This window comes from Porites lutea, chromosome 12 (assembly GCF_958299795.1).
Source record: "Porites lutea chromosome 12, jaPorLute2.1, whole genome shotgun sequence".
NCBI lineage: Eukaryota > Metazoa > Cnidaria > Anthozoa > Scleractinia > Poritidae > Porites > Porites lutea.
Window position 1 is genome coordinate 20,079,072 of NC_133212.1, and position 25,000 is coordinate 20,104,071.

General features: G+C 38.3%; 2 protein-coding genes across 4 annotated transcripts in view; both read left to right on the forward strand.

Annotated features, from left to right (window-relative positions):
* LOC140921241 (galanin receptor 2a-like) overlaps positions 1–25,000 on the forward strand; it is a 99,590-nt gene that overhangs the window by 2,797 nt on the left and 71,793 nt on the right. The window contains exon 1 of one of the 3 annotated variants that reach the window (XM_073371221.1): positions 24,738–24,823. The exons of 1 other annotated variant lie outside the window; for it this stretch is intronic. The gene's annotated coding sequence lies outside the window, so the exon portion shown is untranslated. Of the gene's footprint in view, positions 1–24,737; positions 24,824–25,000 lie in introns of those variants that run through there. One more of the 3 variants, XM_073371226.1, reaches the window with a different exon arrangement.
* On the forward strand, positions 6,376–9,428 carry LOC140953844 (QRFP-like peptide receptor). Its single transcript, XM_073403222.1, has 3 exons — positions 6,376–6,605; positions 7,574–8,464; positions 8,863–9,428. The coding sequence occupies exons 1-3, from the start codon at positions 6,491–6,493 to the stop codon at positions 9,426–9,428; spliced, it is 1,572 nt and encodes a 523-aa protein (XP_073259323.1). The 5' UTR covers positions 6,376–6,490.

Here is a 25,000-nt window from a genome sequence, read left to right on the forward strand (position 1 = left end):
CTATCGATAAAACTGGCGTGACGCGCTCTGTCACGCTATTTTTAACCATGCAAATGTCGCAGTTTTTCGCAAAATTAGGGTTGAACTCAATGTCTTGCGGGCTACTTAAAATCGTTTGCCCAGAGATTTGTTTCGATTTTCTTGTAGATTGGGGCCTAGTAATGCCGTAGAAAGCAATTCGCGAATTTCTAAGTCATAGCGCGTGGTTAAAATTTGCATTATTTTATCCCCATAATGTTAAACGGTAAAAATTGTCAATAGGGCCTATTTTTAATAATACCTTTTTGGCCACAAAAATATTCCAGCTTTTACAAATGTATCGTTTTATAAGGAAGAAAGGGTCATAAAAACTATTCGTGTTCTTCAAAGACTGCCAAATCGTTGTAGTTTGACGTACGAGTCAATGAAATTTGTGTAAAATTTCGCTTTCCCGGAAGTGGAGTTTGAGCCCCGAACGGGCAAAAGGAGTTTTCTCGAATTTTAACAAAAGAACACGTTATTTGGGAAAACTAACTACAGCATGTTTCATTACTCATTAAAGGTTATCGATGAGCCAAAAATGAGCGAAATCAAATTTTGAACTTGTGCCTACCGTGGGTCGATATTTACGGAAAGCCGCTCTTAAAAAGTCATGCAATAGACCTCATTTAGGATGCCCACCGTCTGTGGATGTAAGTACGCAGGTATTGATGGGTGAAGACAATGTCGCGTGCTCTCTGAGGGGGTAACAAGTGAACTTAAAAATGATTGCTAAGGAGTTTATTTATTCCGTCAAAATTAAAAAGCACTTACTATAGTCATGAGAAATATACAGATCGAGTTTCATCGAGGTTCATGTCATTATTGGTAGGTACATCTACGGTCGTTTTTGCATCCAAAAACACCACGACAGTTTTTGGTTCCAGATATTTTTTTTCCATTATCATCTTGAACCGAGTTCAATTCCTTTACTTATTGTTGTCTAGAATGATCAAACTCGACGGTGATTACTTGCATTGTCAAAGTTTATCGGCGTTTTGCGCCCCAAGAAACCACGTGGCATTACATTTATCCTATTCTCACTAGGGAAAACAACCACAAAACTGAGCATCAATGCCCTTCCTAAATTCTCAGCGTGACCCAGGGGAATACGGGGCATACCCGCAGACCTTGTCCCTCGGTTTTAAAGGGGCAGGTTCACGGTTCAGCGAATGCTCATTTCTCAAAATGCTGTTTTTCTGCCGCGACCTACTGTATCGTCTATGGAAGCAATAGACCTTTTTACCGATACGGCGGCCATATTGAATTTACTGGATTTAAGGAGTATTATGGGATGCCCAGGGGGCACTCGCTCAGTATTTACGCGCGCTTTTCGGGCCAACAGAGAACTTCACTGAATATTTCTCGGGAAAAAGGCGATCATTATTACGTCCAAATACTGCACAACGATTTTTTTTTCCATTACAATCTTTTTCTAGGAAAACTTAAAGAAAAATTGGCCCGGAAAGAGCGCGTAAATACTGAGCGAGTACATCGGATCGTGTTCATGCCCCCTGGGCATCCTATAATACTCCTTAAATCTAAGAAATTAAATATGGCCGCCGTATCGGTAAAAAGGTCTATTATCATGTCATAATGATGTCAAAGAACCAATCTGCACACTCCCCTAGCAGTCCCTTGATCAATTCATGTGCAAATAACTGTAAATTAATCAGCCATGGAATAAAACTTTCGGGTCAACAATAAATTCAACGTTGGTAGTGTTGGCATAATCCACTAATTTTTTGCCATTTTTTACTCCTCCATCTTACTTCGGGTTACTTTGAAATACACTCTGAGATCACTGAGATACATGTGAGTGGAAATATTAACCGATAGAATTAATAATAAATAGAAAAAAGCAATTTAATTGATGAACATGCGCCTAACCGTGAACTTGTCCCTTTAAGACTAGTCTGATTGATTATTCAGCCAGCCAGTTCTAGTAAGGTTTAGGTCTCGGCACCCTCGATAGCAGTTCTTGTTTTTCGCTTTCATCGCTGCGCCCTGTATAACTCAAATTCCAGCTACCCCTTTGGGAGAATACGTCCATGCAGTTTTTAGCCTTCCACAGCTACAAGGCACATATGTGTACCGCTACTGCCCTCTTTTCCTCATCGGAAAGGATGATATAATAGGCAGTAAGATCCATTTGATACAAGAAAGGACTAGTAAACTGTGAAATCATTGCTCTTGTGAAAACATCAAAGGTGAAACATGTCTTGTTTGTCATAGGGATATTTCGACCTGCTGCAAATAATATACTTGTTGATATTCTAGCAACCTCATTCTTTATCTCATCTTTATTTTCAAGGAGTGTTTATTGGTGTGACGCCAAACTACCTCGTCGCCCTAAGCTCGTACCAGGCTCCCGGTAGATTACCTGGGGTAATTTTCTGCAAAGTCATTGGTTCCCAGTACATCGTGTTTCTACTTGGTAAAGTGTCCTGTCTCACGGTCACGTGTCTTGCTGTGGAAAGATGGTACTCTGTGGTTAAGCCTGTCAAATATCGACTTAAGTTTAAAAGAGGAAGAGTTTATGTGTATCTTGTAATAATATGGACAACCTGTCTCTTATTGCATTCTTTTGTACTGTTTGAAATGACGCTTGATGAAAAAAAGCTGCGATGTGTGTGGATAACATCCAATTTTCCCAAACGACTAACAGCAATGACAATCACCATCGTGACATTCTTTGTTCCAAATGCAGTTACTTGGGTTACTTATCTTCACATTGCTTTTGCGCTTAAGAGGTCCCCAGCAATTAATAGAAATAATGCGCGTATCACTCTCACACGGTTTAAGCTTCTGCGCATGTGTATTATAGTAGCCCTGCTATTTACAATATGCTGGTTTCCAAATCAGCTTTATTATGCCTTGGCTTCTTATGGCCTTGTTAGACTGGAGTCGCCTTTCCATCACTTCACCGTCGTCCTTGCTATGTTCAACTCGTGCACCAATCCTGTCATTTATTGCTCTACGAACCGGGAATATAGAAAAGGGTTTCTTAGGCTACTTTGCCTTTTCTTTAATTCCTGCCGATGGAAGAAACGAAGAGAGACAAGTCTAGCACAGGAAAACAGATTGAGAGTAGCACCTGGAGAATCTGAAATGGGAAAATCTGACGTTGGTGTGACGTTGACTTTTCGTAATTTGGTCAATCAAGGGTACGAAGTGGACGACTGCAAGCAACAGGAAACCAGTGGTGTTTGCAGTGAGCTTATTTGAAAAATCGGTTAACTGGCTTTTCTCTTCACTTCAGTCTTTTCAGCTGTGGTCAGGCTTGTTATACTTTCGCTAAGCTTCCGGCTGACTTAGACGAAGCGGGCTGCGTTCTTACAGTCAGCGTTAGTTCAACAGGTGGTAAGTGCGAGTACTCGGGAAAAGTGGTCCCTAGCTTCATTCCTGGCGATAGGAGCCCATGGGCCCCTGCTGGCGAAAAATGCCTGGTTGGTCGATACGTGACCACGTGACATTTCCTTAATTCAACATGACGGAAAACCTTCATCGTCTCTTGTTTAGAACTGCGGCTTAAGACTTGCATGCAGACTGCGTATATTTTTTTGAATGGTTTAAACTTTTTATTATCCTTTATTATATAATGAGCCGGACATTTTGTTCCTGAAAAGATAAAGGGAAATGTCTGCAGCTGCTGTCTACTCCAACAGACTTTTATCATTAAAACTCGCTCTTGAACTAAATGAACTTCAGCGTCTGCATCAACAATCTTTCCATTGTGAACAGGTGAAATTCAGTGAATTACGCTCAACAGCCGATTATGACCGAGTTAATTTTCTCTACTTTTTCCTCTTTTTCGCTTCCCATTCCCCTTTCTAGGTCTTTCGTTTTTACTTAACATCCGTAAAAACCAGACTAAGTACTATTTTAGTGGCTAAATTCACGCGGGTTATTTTATTTTGGGTTAAGAGTATTGTCATGGTGTGCAATATTTCAAGTTCATCGTTAACATCCGCTAATTTATATGGAGGACGTAAATGAGTCAAGTGTCTTGCATCAGATGTAAAAGATCTAAATACATGAGGTCTGTATTAAGTAAACTGAATACAAATCTATGTCAAACCCTTACCCTTTACAATTTTGTGTTTTATTCCCATTTTTCATTTTTCCGTTTCCAGTGACTCGCTCCCCAATCCGTTTTCCACGTTTTAGTAAAAGTCTTGTGGTACACATACCTACTCTATGAAAGGGACATTGTAAACTTAAAAAAATAATATGATAATCAGAAATAGCAATGTTATAAAAATAACATTTTAAAATCTATTTTAGCACTGAAAAAAATTGAAATTATGGGACTTCATTTGTACATATATATTAATAGCATAAGACTACTAGTGATGTTTCAAAATTGTCCAAAATAATAGGACCTGTCAAGCGGCAAGTGGTATTTTGGGTAATTTTGAAATATCACAAGCCGGTATTAATGCCAATTATAACATAGCGTGCATGCTTGCCCTATCTACGTCCTTTTGAGTCGATGCGATGAAATTCTTTATATGTGCACGGCCGTGCGTATATAAGATGACGTGTTTAATTGTGTTTATTAAACGTGGATTTTCGCCTCTAACTTTCAAAATCGAACACAATGATAAAGAGCTTTCTAGGATTTTTGGAATTGCCAGCTTCTAGCCACTCAAACCAACAGCAAAAGCGGTGAAATTTTAGCAAATTACCAGGCGCCCTATGGAAAAGTTCTCACTCAAAGAATGACATTCAGTTGGAAATAAAAACCACAGACTCATATCAGTCGGGGAACATCCGATTATATAGTGTCCTCATTTTTTAACGTCTGCTTAGCCCTTTGAAATCAAGTTAATTAATGGCGAAAAACTACGCACTTTCGTTATAAACGAACAATCCGTGGACGGAAAATTTCTCTTGCAGGATCGAGACAAAGCGAGCATGAGCTTTTACCAGGAAATAAATTTATTACTCATAAAGTAACACAACATTTATTACTCATAAACACAACTACAAAAAGGTCCTCTCAGAGGTAGACTGCTTGAAGTCCGCCTTTTCTATAAGATCCGTCAAGTTTTCGGTGACAGTGAGTGCGTATGGACAAAAAACTCTTTTAGCCAAAAGGGACTGGGGCGAGAGTCTAGTTGCGTAGGTGGGTGAACAGCTACGTAGATACACGCAATCTAAGCATGAAACTACGTAGAGTTCATGCTATTATATTTTTAGCATAGAAGCCGAGAAACTGATGGTAACGTTCAAGATACCTCTATTTTGTTCTAGTTGAATGAAAAAACTCTTACCAAAGTGGCGCTTAAACATCTTTCACGTCAATGGGCAACTGATTGACAGCTTCTTGTATTAAGCGTCGAAAATGTAGAAAACAACAGGAAAAAGTTTAAATGTTTTTGCAGTAACTGCAGTGGTAGGAGATCACGCATTGACTTCACATACAAAAAGTACTGAAGTTGTGACTCGCCAAGTTTTTTCTTTGTAAAACACAAACGCCAACTCCTTAATTGGTCATTATTGTCACGTAGCAGTCATGAAAGTGGTGTACTGTTGATGTTTGCGTTTGGGAGTATAAAGAAGTGATTTAATATCGCCGAAAACTACCTACCTTTTTCATTTCTTGATCTTGAATGGTAAGTGCTCTGAGTGCTTTTGTTGAATTTGATTGTTTTCCGTAGCGTTTCTCGCGAAGACCTCTTGCCTTTTCCTTCTGCCTGAACTTGACAAATTCTTGGTTCGCTATGCAAATTTTGCTGTCATTTTGTCTGTCGAGAGCAGCTAATATACCGTAAATAGATCTCCGGCTTCCGATCTAAAAAGACACCCTGTTCAAGACGCTAAATAATGAAATTATATACCCTGTCAGGAGCCCGAAAACCATCCCCTGTTGAGCGGCACATACCCGTATAGGCAAAATAAGGGAGTGCCCCGCCTCCCTCCTCCGAGCTAATATACCGTAAATGATCCAACAGATGCAGGAGGAGTTTATATTCAATCTTAGGGGTCCAAGAAGGAGCGTTTAATAGATAGGAGGCGTTTATTCTCATACTACTACTGTGCAGTGGCAGATCCAGGGGAGGAGCCCGGGGGACCCGCCCCCCCCCTTATTTTTAGACTATTAATTGTATTGCACTGAATATCGGCAAACTTCTTCCAAGTTTGCGGGTCAACGGTAGCTGATTATGAAGAATCAACCTGGGGATTTAAACCAACCAGAAACAGGGAAATATTTTGAGTGGAATAATAAACATCATTTTCAGTTCCCGATCGCTTAAAATAAGACGGTTCCAACCACAATGTCCTCAGTATTCCGCCTTGCGATTGCTACTAATTTTTGTTTCTATTTTTACTGTGTCGTCTTTAGATGTTAAACAATAAAAGCTCCCCAAGATATCTGACAAATATATCGACAACGACTACGCCTCCCGCTTCAGCTGTAGATTATTCCTACCTGCTGGCAGTTGCGTTTGGTTTTATTGCTGTCATGGCCATTATTGGCAACGGGCTTTTTTGCATTCTTATACTGAAGAATTATCGGATGCTTAGATCTGCATATAACTTGCTGATATTCAGCCTGGCTGTGACAGACTTGATAACAGGTAAACGTTTTTAGAAATCAAATCAGCCTTTTCCTTGTGTGACTGAGAAACTATTGTACACGACGACCTCGATACATGAATTACCAATAGTTACCAGTTGTACGACTGTGAAGTCAGTTAAAGAGGGTTCCTACTTTAATGAGACGGAAATAATACCGTAATTATAGCATAAAACATAATTCGTACGCAAACACAAATTAGGAATTTGCAGCATAATATGAACGCCACGCTACTTTGTTTCTATTAAATAAAGTTACTTAAGGAAGTCACTAGTTTTTAAAAAGTCATGCAGTAGACCTTATTTAGATTGCCCACAGTCTTTGTACGCAAAAACGTAGGGATTGATGAGACAAGACAATGTCGCGTGCTCTCTAAGGGGACAAAAAGCTACCCGTAAAAGTGATTGCCAAGGAGTTTATTTATTCCGTCAACGTTAAAAAAGACTTACTATGGTCATGAGAAATATAAAGATCGAGTTTCGTCGAGGTTCATGTCATTATTGGTAGGTATATTTACGGTCGTTTTTGCATCCAAAAACACCACGTCAATGATCACCTCCACTTATTTTTTTCCATTATCATCTTGAACCGAGTACAGTTGTCGTCTAAAATGATCAAAATCGGCGGCGATGACTTGCATGGTCAAGGTTTATCGGCGTTTTGCGCCCCGAGAAACCACGTGACATTAGATTATATCCTATTGATCTTATGTGCTTGCAAAGTCGTCATATAACATAAATAAGGTCTATGCAGTGTCTCAAGGATCCTTGATGCTGTTAGTCATGCTCAAACCAAAAAATTTGGCTGTTAGATGTATTTAAGAAACGAAAGGGCTAATAAAGAGTAAAATTAATGCTCTTAGTGTGAAAAGAAAAAGATGCAAAAGATGCAAAATGTCTTGTCAAAAACATTTCCACCTGTAGGGCATATACTTGTTGATGTGTATGTTATCTCTTTTCTGTTTTCAAGGAGTCATTATTGGTGTGACGCCAAACTACCTTGTCGCCTTAAGATCCTATCAGGTTCCCGGCGGATTACCTGGGGTAATTTTCTGCAAAGTCGTTGGTTCCAGTTACTTCGTGTTTGTACTTGGTAAAGTTTCCTGTCTTACGGTCACGTGTCTTGCTCTGGAAAGATGGTATTCTGTGGTTAAGCCTATCAAATATCGACTCAAGTTTAAAAGACAACGAGTTTATGTGTATCTTGTAATCATATGGATAACCTGTCTCTTATTGCATTCACTTATATTGTTTCAAATGACGCTTGATGAAAAAAACCTGCGATGTGTGTGGATAACGTCCGATTTTCCCAAACAATTAACACCAATGTTACTCACCATCATGACATTCTTTTTTCCAAATGTAGTTACTTGGGTTACGTTTCTGCACCTTTCCCTTGCGCTTAAGACATCCCCAGCAATTAAAAATAATGGACCTTTGGCTCGAGCACGGCTTAAGCTTCTTCGTATGTGCGTTATAGTTGCACTGTTATTCACAATATGCTGGTTTCCAAATCAGCTTTACTACGTCCTATCTTCTTATGGCCTTGTTAGATTAGAGTCGCCTCCTCATTACTTCACCGTCGTCCTGGTTATGTTTAACTCGTGCATCAATCCCGTCATTTATTGCTCCGCACACCGGGAATATAGAAACGCGTTTCTTACTTTATTCCGTTGTGTCTTTAATTCTCGGCTGTGTAAGAAACGAGGTGAGATAAATCTACCCAAAGAACACAGACTGCGATCAATTAGTGGAGAATCTGAAGCGGAGAAAACTGGCGGTGGTGTGGTGTTGACCAGTTTTCGCAATTTGATTAACCAAGGGTACGAGGGCGACAACTGTTCACAACAGGAAAGCAGTGGTGTTTGAATTTATCGCAAAAATCTGGCAATTTGCGTTCCACTTAAGCACGAGGCACCAGGAAAACTGGTCAGTCATCCTTTTTTACCCTGGATCTTAACTAGGATGGCACAAGCTACCCTATTTTATGCTCGCTGGTCAGCGGTCAGCGAGCATGATGGCCGCGTTTTTTGTTGGCTCTGCCAACTTGACATAATTTCTCACGTAAATCTTACTTTTACTTTTACAAACTAATCAAACAAGTAACAAACAATGTCTTCAAAAAGAGGAAAGCAAAAAGAAGTTGTGGAAGAGGATTTTGAGGCGTTTGTACGCCACCGGTTGAGTTCAATAAGTGACGACCTAAAAGAAATGAAAGAAACTCAAGTCAAGATTCAAAGAGACATTGAATCTCTTCAGGGTCAAATCAAGAAAATGAAAGCTCGATTTCAAAACTGAAGGAATCTTTGGATACAAAGCTGGAGGTATTAACAGGACAACTGCATGAAGCTAACACAAGAATCGACCAAATCGAGAACGATATCACCAAGTATGCAAAAGAGATCGATTACGCCTACGAGAGATTGTGGTCCCTGGAGAGATATTCTAGGGACTACAATCTGAGATTTTACAACATCCCAGAATCAACAGGCGAAGATTGTATTGCAAAGCTCCGTGATATCATAGAAAATGATCTCCAATTGCAATCAAACATCAAGAACGCCCACAGGATCGGGCCCTTCAAGGATGATGGCACTCCCAGACCAATTTTGGCTAAGTTTTTGTATCGTCCGGAACGGTTTAGAGTTATTAAAAAGAAGAGGGATCTACGTGATGGTGTGCGCGTTTCGGATGATTTGATATGGGAAGACCGTCAAAAGAAGAAACAATTGAGATCTGTTATGAAAGAAGCATTTGAAGCTGGGAAAAGACCTAGATTTCATCATGGCAAGCTTTATATCGACGGTGAGCTACATCAGGCTTGAGATGTTTGAACAGTATACACTTTTGTTTATGTGTAAGTCCCATCTTAAATGTCTACATAGCTTTATAATTATCATTTATCTTAAATTGTTTACTTTTAAATTTCGTCAAGCTAAAACTTTATGCAAATGACCCAAGAGTCCTCTGACCCTGATTTAAATTTACAATTGCTAAATGATCGTGGGATTTACACAGTTGAAGAAATTAACGAGTTGTCTTGTACTGTCAAACCTCAATACTCTGTTATTACAATTGCTAAATGATCATCGGATTTACACAGTTGAAGAAATTAACGAGTTGTCTCGTACTGTCAAACCTCAATACTCTGTTATTCACTTAAATACAAGAAGTTTAAAACAACATTTCGAACAAATGTGCAATCTTCTGGATTCGATTTCATGTAAGTTTGATTTTATCGGTTGCTCCGAGACATGGTTCACCTCTGAAACTGATTATACACGTTTTCAAATCCCAGGTTACACTTTACTCAATGAAAATCGCACCTTTTCGACAGGTGGCGGTGTTGCTTTGTATGTCAGATCAGGCTATTCTTTCTCAATTAGAAATGACCTCAAAATAGACTCAATCGAAAACCTATGGATAGAAACTAATGATATGATTGTGTACACTTTGGGGAAATAATTATAACGCTCCATTGTCTCAAATCGTAAAGTTACAAAACAAAGCGGTTCGTGTTATAAATGATGTTCCTTTAATGGAATCAATAACTCCACACTACACATCCTTAGGCCTTCTGAAATTTCCTGATATTGTTAAACTGAACACATGTACGCTTTTTTATGATTATTTATTTTCTACCATGAAAAGTTTCCTAATATACCGGTTTCATTAGTATCTGAACTACATAATTACAGTGCCCGCAGTGCATCATCCAATCAAGTTGCAATACCTTTATTTCGAACTAATCTTAGGAGATTTTGCCCCAGCATTATTGGAAGTTTCTTTTGGAACAATATTCCGCAATCCATTAGAGACAAACCATCTAAAAAAATGTTTAAAGAAGCACTTCTACGCTGCAGCTGGTACCTGGCTCAATACTAATGAATCAATATCCCTTTTATAACTTTCTGAGCTATTTTGTCATTTTTCCTTTACTTTTTTATTAATAATCTTAAATCCTTTGTTATACATAACTTTAAGGGGCACAATATTAGTTTATCTAGATGTGCCCTCTCCTTCCAGTATACAATGTAATTCAATTTAAGTGTTGTAATTTCTATTTTACGCGTTTATTTCCTTTGTAAATCTTTATATGTTACTATATTATTTTTTCTCAGTTATATTTACATAACTATGTATCAGCTAGGAATTGGAGGAATAAATAAAATAAAATAAAAATTATTATACCGATTAACCTTGCCTTACGTTAGCGTGTATGTGGATAGAAATAGAAAGAGGTGTACAAGTGACAGGAAGCACAATAGGAATAGCCCTAATTACATCAGTTGAGTCCCTGCAAGCTAATACATACTTACTAAGCAGCCGTCAAAACACCTTGCGAAAAAATATGCAACTAAAACATGTGAAAGTAACGTATGGCAAAAAGATAACGTAATGCTCAGTGTCTTATATCATTTTAAAAGAAACTATGAAAGATATCATGGAACTCTGCATCAAAAACACGATAGTGTTAGGTTGCTTTGTACCGTCACACAAAAATTTAACCATTAGTAAGTAGAGCTCTTTAGCTTGTTTGTTTTAATTTCCCAAAGAAAGTCTCAGGCCTATTGGCCCTTTGTCTCTTCATAAACTGTGCGTACATATGTTGTTGTTCCACCAGTTTCCCTGTTCCTCTTTTCCCCTTGTTCCCCTGTGTCCTCTGTTCCCTTTTTTTTCGCTGTTCTCCTTGTTCCCCTTGTTCTCTTGTTCTCAACGGGTCCGAGAAGGTCAACATGTTTGCCACTTAGTTGTACAAAAGGTAACCATGATTTCTCAGAAAAGATAATGGCATTAACCTTTTACCTTGTAGCCTACCCGTTTCTCCGGGGAAAGAGGCAATTTACCCGTATTTACGGCAGCGCGCACGGGTAATTTACCCGTACATCGAAACAATGTATGTTAAGTGTGTCACCACCTTCTAATTTTTCTAAATAAATATGCCAAACAATGAAAGTCTGCTAAGTCAACGTAGTCTGTACAAACATTCCGTCACGTTTTGCAGTTCTGTTTAGATAAGTGCTATGCTGACATGATTTTCCTTAGCACGGTTTGCCAAGTTTAACAAAATATAAACAGACGTTATTTTCTACTTTCCGAATGAATGCACTAGAAGTTTTAAATTAAAGTTTTAAACAGTTGTGAAAAATTCAAGATTATATTTGGGCATTTAAAATGATGTTTGCCCTCATTATTTTCTATTGAAATGCAATGAACAATCAATTAATAAGACGACAGCAAAGAGAAAAGGGACTTGAGGTTTCCCGATACATATCAAAAGTATCCTTCTTATCATACAATATTACTTATCTTTTTTTCTCAGGTATTCTTATAGCAGCCACACCCAACTACGCTTTTGATAGAACATATTTCTTTGATATGCTCGCCATTTCCAATTCCTGTTTTAATTCCTGGGTTTACTCAGTTTTATATCACAAACTCAGGATCAGTGATTCTCTCAAGGCCTGCAAGTTAATCCCAGTTGTTTGTAGCGCAGAATAGTTAACAGTTAATAAATGAGGCTGAGTATCTTATGAAGAATTATGGAGATCGAGGAGGGTGTTATCCGTCGAGGCTGTAGGCCGAGGCGGATAACACCCTCCGCGATCTCCATAATTCTTCATATGATACGACAGCCGAATTCATTAATTGTTTTATTATTCATTAAAAATAATTCCTAGTTTAAAAACATAGCTAAAACATGCTTGCTTCCATCGATGTTAAGTTCATCTTCGATGGTGTACGTTTAGGTTTGTCCAGCTCCGCAAATATTCTCCAAATAGTAGATGTCGCCCTCCGAGTTGTCCTCTTGCTGTTTTTGCTATGTTTTTAGCTATTACTTCGTCTAGTTCCAGCTGTAGTTCTTACTCTTGAAACGAGTGAAGTGTAGGTCATTTTTGTTTTCACAACCAAAACAACTCAAAAGGCCTCGTCCCTAGGTCTTCTCGGTTAACGGTTCATTAACCTGTAGCGGGCTGCATTTTTGACGTCATTTCCTCGGTAAACACAAAATTCTTTCAAATTTGGTCATCAGTTACTGGTTATGGTGAATTATGCGTGTGCTTTTAGCCAATCAGAATTGGGGAAATATTTTTAATGAATAATAATATTTTCTTTATGGGGTGGTCCCTTAACGGTTGATGGTTACAGTCAAGTTAACGTTAGGTCGAGCTCTATTAATGAATTGATTGTTTGAAAAATGAATCCGTTAGTCGTTCCCGTAACTGGTGTCAAACTCAATTCGGCATTCTGCATGCGTAATGAGCAGTGAATCTGTTACGAGAAATTCTCTGTATTTGGACAGATTGAAAATCTTTGAATGGATGAAATTTCTTAGAGGACATTTACATCAAATTCAGGGAAACTATCACAGTGGTATTTAGCGATGGTAACGCACGAGCGATATTTCAAAAGTGTCCAAAATACACTTTAGATAACTTTGAAATATCTAAAGCTGGTGTTATTATCAATCTTAACATAGCGCGGGTGATTGCCCTTTCTGAATCCTGCTTAATCGCTGTGATAAAATTCTTTATATACGCCCAGCCGTGCCTATACAAGATGACGTCAGTTGTGTTTATTAGACTGGGATTCTAGCCTCTTACTTTTTAAAAACAAAATCTTCAATAATCGAGGGCAATAATAAAGAAAATTCTAGGATTTATGGAATTGAGCCTCTAGCCACTCAAACCAACAGATAGAGCAATAAACGTTTTTGTTAAGCAATGTTATACAAGAACTGGCTCATGTTTAAGTTCAGCGTATATCAACACGAGAGGAAAAAACTGAATTTGCACAAATTTGCTCCTTCCAAATATGTCGCAAATATATAAATAATAGGGAGTAAATATGATCATATATGACAAACACATTTGCCAAGTTATTTACACCCCCTGTTTTTTGGTATACAGATGTGGCATTTACCATTTTTACCATGTACTCCACAGTATTACATATTTGCGACATTTTTGCAAGGAGCAAATTTGTGCAAATCCATTTTTTTGTCCAGTGCAAGTTATTGGTGCACTCAGAAAGTTTGGGTAGCTCTCAAGAACATAGCGAGAGTTGCTGTCGCCTACACCTCGAGTAACTCACATGCTACTCTCCAAACTTCACGGGTGCATCCTAACTCGATATGCGCACGCCAACGCTAGCATCGGTCAATTCTTAAATACCACGTACAGTTCATAGCTAGTTCATGCTATTATTCGTTCCTCAAAGAAGCCGATAATTATTTATAGCAACGCACTAGATACCTTTATTACGTCAAGAAGCAAATTATTGACAGCTTCTTTTATTAAGCGTCGAAAATATAGTAAATATAGAAAATGTTAAATGTTTTTGTAGTCACTTCGGTGGTGAGAGACCACAAATTGACTTCACGTACAAAAATTAGTCACGGTTATGACTGTCATTGTCCATGAAACTGGTGGACTGTCAATGTTTGGGAGTGTAAAGAAGTGATTTTGAATTGTATCAGCCCAAAACTACTCCTTCCTCAGTCAGTCATTTCTTCGTCGCGAAAAGTAAGTGCTTTTGTTTAATTTGGTCGTTATCTCGGGGGCACCCAACCACAATTTTCGGAAAAATATCTGTTCGGAAGACGATTTGAGATCTAGAATTTTCGGAACATTTGTTGTAAAATTACTTAGTTGCCTGCCTCTCCTAGGATTTTTGAACATCTAAAAAATGGTAAAATTACCCATTTTCAACGGATTTTTACCCTAAAAAGGTCACCTAGAATTTTCGGGAGCCTTTTTTCTGGCTGAAATTTTCGAACAGGTAAGTTTTGATCCCTAAAATTTTCGGATCACTAGACTTTCAGCTAGGAAATCCGAATAGATGAAAAATTTATAGGGGATAAAAATATGCCCATATTCACCGTTTAAATACTAAAACACGTTTAACAATGCTATGTTGAAGTGCTTTGTAACTATATTCTCGTTGGGTGCCCCTGTTATCTGTAGCCTTTCTCATGACAATTCAAGTTCTTGCCTACAAGTCCGCCATTAGCTGTCTGCACTTGACAAATTCTTGGTACTTCGCTGTGAAATTTTGCTGTCAAGGCGAACATAACGTACATGATCTAACAGACGCTAATTGATTAGACTGCGAGCAGTCCCTCAGGATGGCCACACGGGCGAGGAAATTAGCGGAGCGAGCGAAAGTAAAAAACAAGAAGCCGAGGGAAAGCTGGGGAGGAGGCGCCTCTCTCCAGTTTCCCTCTCGGCCATTTCGCTCTCTCCACTCCTGCCGAGCTTAAGCCGAGCTTAGGCTCGACTGACTGAAGAGGGACTGCTCGCAGTCTATCCTTATTATAACAAAATTTCTCTAATGTTGTGATTTCCTATCATAACCCTGATTTCAACATTAATGATAAAGTGTTATGCCTAAGTACACTCTTTTTACTTTATAAGAGTATATTTTATAAGAATATCGAGGCTGAAATTTGCGAAAATTTAAGAATATTTCAAGAATAAACTCCAGGCTGAGATTTCGAAAAGTAGATTGTTTTCGCGTGTTTTGTTTGTTGAAAATCTGTAAATATAGTACAAATATACCTTTTTAACTGATCCCTTTCTCTAAACGGCAAAAGTACGCCAAAACAATACGAAAAAACCTGCATTAACGTTAATTGATACCTTAATGCATGTATGCTGGAACGAAAATGTCATAAGCTATAATTTAACAAAAATTACAAGAATATTTTCAGCCTATAAGATCGACAGAAAAATAAGAATATCTAGCCTGGGCCTGACAAACAACATTCTTATATAAAAAAAGAGAGTATTTGGTCATCATGTGTGCTCTAATAGGACATTTGTACCTAAACGGGTTCATTTTTTCTTCACGTCTTGCAAAAAACTACAGGAAAGTCTCTCGGCCTCCTGATAGAACCAGTGGCGGATCAAGGGGGGGCCCGCCCCCCCCCTCATTTTTAAACCGTAATGTCCCATTATGGCTCTTGATGAACACTATAGTGAGAAAAAGATCTCGATTTTTAGTTTATCACCACATTATTAAGTCTGGAGAGAGAAAGGACCGGAAATTGAACCACCGCTCATAATGCTCATGTTATTTGCATAAAATGGTTGTATTTAATATATGGCACGACTAAATAATGATTTCTAAAACAAAAACAATAATATTTTAAAAATTTACACGCTTCGATGCGATCCTGAAGCTTCCAACAATTTTGAATTCTATTGGAACAATAAACTCACTTGAATCATTATTTCATCTCAAGCACTTGATGGTTTATTAACGTTATATTTTTATCTTCAGAAATTAAAGTAAATTGGTAACTTTGTTTAAATAGTTTCTATTTCAAAATAATAATAAGGGCAATAAATCATTTTTTACCAAAGAGCTTTATATGCTTCAATCTACCCACAAAATGGCAAACCTTACTCAGAATGAAATATGTGCTGTGCTCTGTTCGAAAAGGCAATACAAACCAACATGATGGAGAAAAAATGGCTATGTGAAATTTTGCACATAGCCGGTTTATTAAACTCTGAAAATCCAATACAAATACAAACTGAAACTTTCATTAAACATGTATTGCCGGCGAAGGTGAAGGCAATCAACCGCCAAAGACCTTGCAAAGCAAGGGCACGCCCCACCCAAGCACGAATTTCATTCTGGGTAAAGGTATTACATAATATTTAATATAACAAAATTGCATCCTGCATAATCTGTTCAGATCAAATCAATAGTGCGGTTCCAACGTTGTGCCGCCCCTGCAAGCAACAACATCACAACCTCTGACGCATTCAATTACGAAACAGATTCTAGAGAGGTTATTCTAATATACTTTTTGAAAGCATCAGATTTCCATCTACCCAAGTGCCTAATCTTGTTGTCAGCTGTTGTCGGAAACCCCTTGTTCAGCCGCATAAGTAGCAGCACCAATCCTAAAGCTGTGTCCTTTATATCGTTGGGATCTAATTTGCATAGCGGAATAACTGAGCCAGGCATTTTACTAAACTCGCTTCTTAAAACTGGGGACCCATCGTGATTAATAAAAAGTGGGCCATGTACTATGCCACGAACAGAAACATAATCCAAGAATGATTGAACAGGACATGCTTTCGGTTGTCTATTCAAAACTATAGAAAAAGGATTTTGATTCTAATTATGTTTATAGCTTGTTAATGTAATTATCAAGGAAACCACATTGCCATTCCCACTATGTTTTTTAGAAACTTGATCCAGTTGTAAAAAGTTACCATTCACACTGTCTCGCTTTGACACTGTGATTTCACCAATACGACGAAATGCAAAAAATGCCATAGCACACATGGCCTTAAACATAAATAATTCATACTGAGAAACAAAAAATATCTAAACCTTTCATGATGCGAACTAAAATAGGAAGGGTAATAGGCAACCTTGAGTCCAGTTTGTAACCAATCTTACCTTACCCTTTAAGCATCTCAGTAATGTAAAAAGTTTTGGTATCAGTAAAGAATGTAATACACCTGTCCCTAATATGGTCACCCCACAACATTAAACTCAGAACAATTGGGTAAAATTCCAGAATTGCAATATTTTGACCCAACCATTCCTTAGGCCATTCGCCATAGCAACAGTGAGAACCAAATACAGCTCCAAAACCGTGCACCCCTGCTGCATCAGTAAATAACTGTAGGCTCACACTATTTTCCCATTTCTCATTAAGAAAAAAATGATTTACCATTGTATTCTTGAAAAAACTGTTACCAAGAAGACAAATCAGCCTTCACCTCCTTGGAAACACGAACAAAATGACCTGGTCTTTTGAGGCCAATTGTCAAGTCAATAAGCCGTCTTAAAAAGCAACGGCCTGGAACAACCACTGAACAAGCGAAATTTAGTACCCCGGTAGGTGACTGCAACTCTCTCAATGTTGCCTTCTTCTTTTTGATATATTCAGCAATCAATTGTTTACATTTCAATAATTTATCTTCAGGTAAGCGTGATTCACAATGGATAGTGTCTAGTTCTACACCTGCAAATGTCAAAATTGTAGATGGGCAAAATGTTTTTTCAGGTGCCATGGGAATGCCTAAAAAATCACATAATTCTAAGAAGAGTCCGAGACTTCTTGAACACTGACTTTCTGTTGTCTGAATGAGGAGAAAATCGTCTAGCAAGTGAATATGGTTAGCTATACCGAGCTTATCCTGTGCAATCCACTCAACAGCTCTACTAAAAGTTTCGAAGGTTTTACATGAGCTGGAGCACCCCATAGGCATACATTTATCATAATAATATTGACCACTCCACTTGATGCCTAAAAGATGATAATCTTGGGGATTAATGGTTAAAATCCTGAAAGCACTTTTAATATCGGTTTTAGCCAAATAAGAACTGACACCTGACTGTTTTATCTTTTTAATAGCATGGTAAATATTAGCATATTGCACACTGGAATGTTCATGGGATATTCCATCATTTACTGATTTTTACATGGGATATGAGAGATGATGGATCAGACGAAATTCCCCTGGGGTTTTCTTTGGAACAATACCCAGGGGTGACACTCTGAACACAGGAAAGGTTGGTGTATCAAAAGGCCCAGCCAACCTATGGGCTTCCAGCTCCTTAGCTAATTTTTGATCAACTACTTGGGGCTGTTGTCGTGCAGATAACAAATTAGGAGATTCATAAGATCTACTTTGACCAACCGAAAAGAGATGAAATCCATACTTAAATCCATCAATTAAAAACATTCACTTTTGAAAGTCGTACCCTTCAAGCAAAAAGTCAAGTCGGTTTACCTTTACTGGTGTTGGGAGTGGTAGGATTGGCAGCAACAGGTTATCCAGTGAAGTTACGAAAATTATGGCAATTTATCATTTGATGAGTCTTTTGACATAATGGGCATGAATGCTTAAAATTACATCCAGCACATTTTAAGCCTTTATGATACTTCCAGCAATAACCTTTGGGAACTCGAAAGCCTGACTACGATTCATCCTCAAATCTCTTTATCGGTGAATAATTATTATTTCTGGATGGCTGCGATCTAATCCACAACTCCCAATGCACTGCACCCCAAGAATATGCTTTGGGATCTTTTTGTCAGAGATATCGAAAGTTCTCGTCATAATATCGCCAGTTATATCCTCTTGCTGCCAAATCCCTAATAGTTTCACTATACTTCATTAAAAAGGGGGCTTCAACAGGATATCTCTGTGTATAGACACCCACAAAGATTTGGTACGCTGTGACCCACATTTCAATTGAATTGATACGTTTTGACTTTTGCTTTGGCTCCAATGTGATGCGTGGTTGGTCATTTGATGATGCCATGTCATTTGAAAGGCATAGATAGAAACTGTCATGGTTTTTCTTATTATCTGCGAGCAATCCAAAATCGACATATTCATGGGCCCATATTTTTCTTTTTAGCCTATCACAAACTGACATGTCAATGGGAATGTCTGATGACACAAAAATATCTTTAGGCTTATACTAGTGCTTCCTGACAACCTATCCAGTACAGTCCCATGACCCCTGTACAGTTGCGGCTGATGTGCTAGCCTGATCTGAACTATTTAAAATTTCAGAAGTATCAACCTGAGAACCACTTAACTTATTGATGACTGGTTCAGCGACAACTGACCCCTGTACAGCTGAGGCTGCTCCAGGCAATGAAACATTTCCAGTACCTGCATTATCATTGAATTGTGTATTTTGTAATTTTTGTAATACTGCATTTGTCACCCTCTCAATCAAGTCATCAATGCCAGCATACGGAGGACCTGCTGGGCCTGGGAGCTGATCTGCTTGTTCTTCATTCTCCTCCACCCGTCTACTGCGACTAGCTGGCTGTTGCTCAGACTCTTGCAAGATAGAAGTTTTTCTCTTCAATCTAGCTGATGCCCGGCGAGACATCCAGAAAAGTGAAATAGCTCAACACCAGTATACATGTAAGCTAGAAACATATACAAGCTTTTCCATTGCTAACAAGGTCATTATCCCCAAAAAGAACCAATCCAGATTATAAATTTCAGCAAATGCCCAATGACACAAGTAAAGTGAATGCCCATAGGCATGGTATGAATAACAAAACAACATCCAACAACACTATTAATCAGGGAGTTTAATTATCAAATTTGCTCCATCTTAATGACGAAGAAGATCTCAACATGATCAAGAACAACAACTTCGAGATAAACGTGGCATAACAGCCGATTTCACATATATCCGAAATATATAACATGCCTGCTTTTATAGTACCATAAAGAAAACCTTCCAACAACCTCTGGTTGGGAAAAATATATAATACTACACCTCTAGCTTGGTCAAGAAACCATGCACTGCAAGGTATAAAATTAAACCCAAAATTAAACAATGTAACAGGACATCACAACATGAACTTATACATGAACTATGGCAGGGATGGCTTGGCAGACTACACATGTTGCCAGAACATATAAAATGCCTGTCCCTATAAATGCCATAAAAACATTCCAACAACCTCTTGTTGGACAAATACAAAAAGACCAAACCTGTAGCTTGGTCAAAAAACCACGCACTGCATTGTACAAACTCAAACTTACATAATAAACTGGACTTCACAACATGAACATGTACATGACCTATGGCAGGGATGGCTTGGCAGACTACACATGTCGCCGAAACATATAAAAATGCCTGTCCCTATAATGCCACAAAAACCTTCCAACAACCTCTGGTTGGACAAAAACAGAAAGACCAAAACCATAGGTTGGTCACAAATCCATGCCGAAGCATGGCACAAAAACATAATTAAACATGAACATTCCAAAAACCTCAAAGACCAAACCTGTAGCTTGGTCAAAAAACCATGCACTGCATTGTACAAACTCAAACTTACATAACAAACAGGACTTCACAACATGAACATGTACATGAACTATGGCAGGGATGGCTTGGCAGACTACACATGTCGCCGAAACATATAATAATGCCTGTCCCTATAAATGCCATAAAAAAACATTCCAACAACCTCGGGTTAGACAAATACAAAAAGACCAAACCTGTAGCTTGGTCAAAAAACCACGCACTGCATTGTACAAACTCAAACTTACATAATAAACTGGACTTCACAACATGAACATGTACATGACCTATGGCAGGGATGGCTTGGCAGACTACACATGTCGCCGAAACATATAAAAATGCCTGTCCCTATAATGCCACAAAAACCTTCCAACAACCTCTGGTTGGACAAAAACAGAAAGACCAAAACCATAGGTTGGTCACAAATCCATGCCGAAGCATGGCACAAAAACATAATTAAACATGAACATTCCAAAAACCTCAAAGACCAAACCTGTAGCTTGGTCAAAAAACCATGCACTGCATTGTACAAACTCAAACTTACATAACAAACAGGACTTCACAACATGAACATGTACATGAACTATGGCAGGGATGGCTTGGCAGACTACACATGTCGCCGAAACATATAATAATGCCTGTCCCTATAAATGCCATAAAAAAACATTCCAACAACCTCGGGTTGGACAAATATAAAAAGACCAAACCTGTAGCTTGGTCAAAAAACCACGCACTGCATTGTACAAACTCAAACTTACATAATAAACTGGACTTCACAACATGAACATGTACATGACCTATGGCAGGGATGGCTTGGCAGACTACACATGTCGCCGAAACATATAAAAATGCCTGTCCCTATAATGCCACAAAAACCTTCCAACAACCTCTGGTTGGACAAAAACAGAAAGACCAAAACCATAGGTTGGTCACAAATCCCTGCCGAAGCATGGCACAAAAACATAATTAAACATGAACATTCCAAAAACCTCCGGTTGGACAAAAGACCAACAATGTAGATTGGTCAAAAATCCATGCACAGCATGGTACAAACACAATTAAATGACAAAACAGGACATAACAACATAAACACACATCTAACAAGAACGGAATTTTTGCACGTCCCAAATAGGTAACAACATACGTCAGTTTGTAATTTATGATTGGAAATACAATCACCTCCGGTTGGACAGAAGTGAAAAGACCAACAATGTAGATTGGTCAAAAATCCATGCACAGCATGGCACAAACACAATTAAATGACAAAACAGGACATAACAACATAAACACACATCTAACAAGAACGGAATTTTTGCACATCCCAAATAGGTAACAACATACGTCAGTTTGTAATTTATGATTGGAAATACAATCACAGTTTTATTCACATCAAAATGACCACAAGCTGACATTCAATTTGAGTTTTCAGCTAAAATTAATAATTTCTTTTATATCCATTTGGATAATATCAACATTGCCAACAACATAAATCCTTCAAAATGAAGCGGAGGATTATCAACACAATGTATTTGCCATGAGCATCATTCACTCAAACTTATTCAAAATGTACACAGTACGATTCCAAGTCACCACTGGGGCGACGAACGAAAGAGTGACCAAGTATTATTACTGTCGGGACACACAAAGCTATTTTGGACTGAAAGGAAATATTTTATTTGAAAGGTCAGATCGCTCGTATGCACAAAAACCGAAGCGATGCGACACCAGCCAGAAATGTTGTTGAAAATGGTTAAAAGTCATTAAAAACCAATCGGAAAGTGAAAATGGGTTGCAAGTTACGGCCATCGATGCAAAATTCAAATCAGTACCCTCGAGTCCATGTTCCTAGCCTCTTTCCAAAGTACTGTACTCATAAACTATGTAACAGTCCGGAATATCCCATGTTTTGCGCACAGGATTCTGGGATCGCCAGGGGGCAAACATTGCGAATCGCTACAAAGAAATGTATGGCGTGGAGTTGTTTCTCCGTTAAAAGCGGTGTCTTTGGACATAGAATGCCGCATTTTGCCGTGATTTTATGAGAAACGGAGGTCACTAATGTTGGTGCGTTGAAATTTCAAGTTTCTGTGTGATTAATGCGATAAATTCTATCGATAAACACGCCTTGCGTGAGGTTGAGTGTGAAATTTATGTTTACTGAATTTACACAGACATGAAGAATTCGAAGAAAAGGTCTCGAAATATATAGTGCAAATTTAGGTATACATGCAGGGGGATTGGTTCATGTAAGCGTTTAAGTTATAATTACGTGTGGTGATATTTACGACGAGTGTAACTACGCTTAGCCGCGATCACCGCTGTACGGCGCTTTGCGGGTTATGACTAGACAACAATCGCAGGTATGTACGTGGCCATAAAAATAAAAAATCCTTCTTTACTTTGGTATAAACAAAGTGACATCTACAAAATATTTCATGGAAAGTACATGGTATTTAATCATTAGTAGATGAGGCAGAAATCGTACGAACGAGTAAGATTTCCGATACAAAGGAGGTGAGTTTGAAAATAAATACCAAGTTGATGTGCGAAATTCAGAGATTCTATATCTTCCCTCAAAATGATTGGAAAAGGCATTAGAACTCTTCGGTGCCCTGGATCATGACAAAACAATTCGCTTGTGTTTTTTTGGCGAGAAGAAATCAATATACTAATGTGCGGAAGATGTTTTTGCTTTTAAATTTAATACATATCAAATTCGACAATACATAAACTTACCTTTGATCGTTGTCACAAACCGGCACAGCATTGTGATCGCCGCCGAGCGGAGCGTAATTACACTTGTTGTAAATATGAGCACATGTAAGTACAACTGGAAAGGCTTAAATGAGTCCGCATTCTCCGCTCATTTATACCTAAGTTAGTACTATATATTTCGAGACCATTTAGTAAATTCACAGTCGACCTTTCGCAAGAATCAGTGTTTATCGATAGATTTCATCGCATTGATCCCACAAAGACTTACAATTTCTTCGCACCAACATTGGTCACCTCCGCTTCTCATAAAATCAAGGCAAAATGTTGCATTCTCTGTCCAAAGACACTGCTTCTAACGGAGAAACAGCTCCATGCCATACATTTCTTTGTAGCGACTTGCAATGTTTGCCCCCTGGCGATCCCATAATCCTGTGCGCATAACTAAGTGTCCGATTACTGGAAAAAGGACAGGGCCAGCTGGTCACGCCACTCTTTTCAACCAATGCGAAGGTGCCCTTGTGTTTATCAACAAACAAATCAAAACATCACCCCAGTGCTCAAAAATTTTCACAACAACGGACGGAGTCGACGGACAGAATTAAAGATGAGCTTACAGTACTCGTCTAGGTTTCACATTTAATATTTCAAAGAAACCATTTCATGTAAGAGAATAAGAGCATTATTCATTGCAAGGAATCATTGGGGTGTTCGAACTGATTCCGGACCGATCGCAGTGGTCGTGGCTTCACTGGCATGGTTTGCAAGATTTTTGATAGAAACAAACTGGTCCCGTGTAAAAATAGCCTTAGAGAGAGTGTGAAAATTTGTTGAGATCATACAAAACAGGATTGGTACTACCTATTAGCTTCTACAGGACAAGAATCAAAGAACCAGTCATCATAACAAGAATAAAAAGTAGTTCAAATTTATTAATTTTATTTTTCTTGTTTGTCTACTCAATTTCCTTGTGGGAACACAGGTAACCCAATCTCGAAATATGAGCATCGGCGAGCATCGGCATTGATGAGTAACATTCAAAATATAAGGATTTGTATGGGGAAAAAACCTATCTTTTCTGTAACCTACGAAAATGAAAGGATTTCAATAAAAAACAGTTTACCTTACTTAAAATGTGCGTTACGTCTCTCCTGTGTGTTGCACGGGCCGATTTATGGCCGTTTTATGGGTTTTTATGTAAACGGTTTTCTCTCTTTATAAACCTTTATATATAGAGAGAGAAAACCGTTTACATAAAAACCCATAAAACGGCCATAAATCGGCCCGTGGACCACACAGGAGAGACGTAACACACATTTTAAGTAAGGTAAGCTGTTTTTTATTGAAATCCTTTTATTTTCGTAGGTTACAGAAACGATAGGTTTTTTTCCCATACAAATCCTTATATTTTGAATGTTACGGAACAATGCCGATGCTGGCCGATGATCATATTTCGAGCTTGGGCTACCTGTGTTCCCATAAGGAAATTGAGTAGACAAACATTATCTGTTATCAAAATCGAAAGTTATTGCGGTGTCATTCAAGAATAAACTTTGAAAGGGTAGAAGTTAACCTGAGTGGTTGATTTTGAGAAGCCAAATCCCCAGTTGATCAACATTTCCGACGACAAATCTAACAAGAAATATCAATCAGATCTTCAGAAGCAGAGCACTGAACAAGTAATAACAGGAAGGTAAAATCTTAGCGTTCATCTTCTAGTCGAGTTTGGTCGTAAAGTGTTTCAAATCATTCAAATCAAATTATTGAGCGAGGTATGAATTGCATGTGCTTTCGTTATATTTAGGTACATTTAAAATATCGAACATTTTGTAAATTGTAAATATTTCCGGTAGCTTCATAGCTTTTTTAT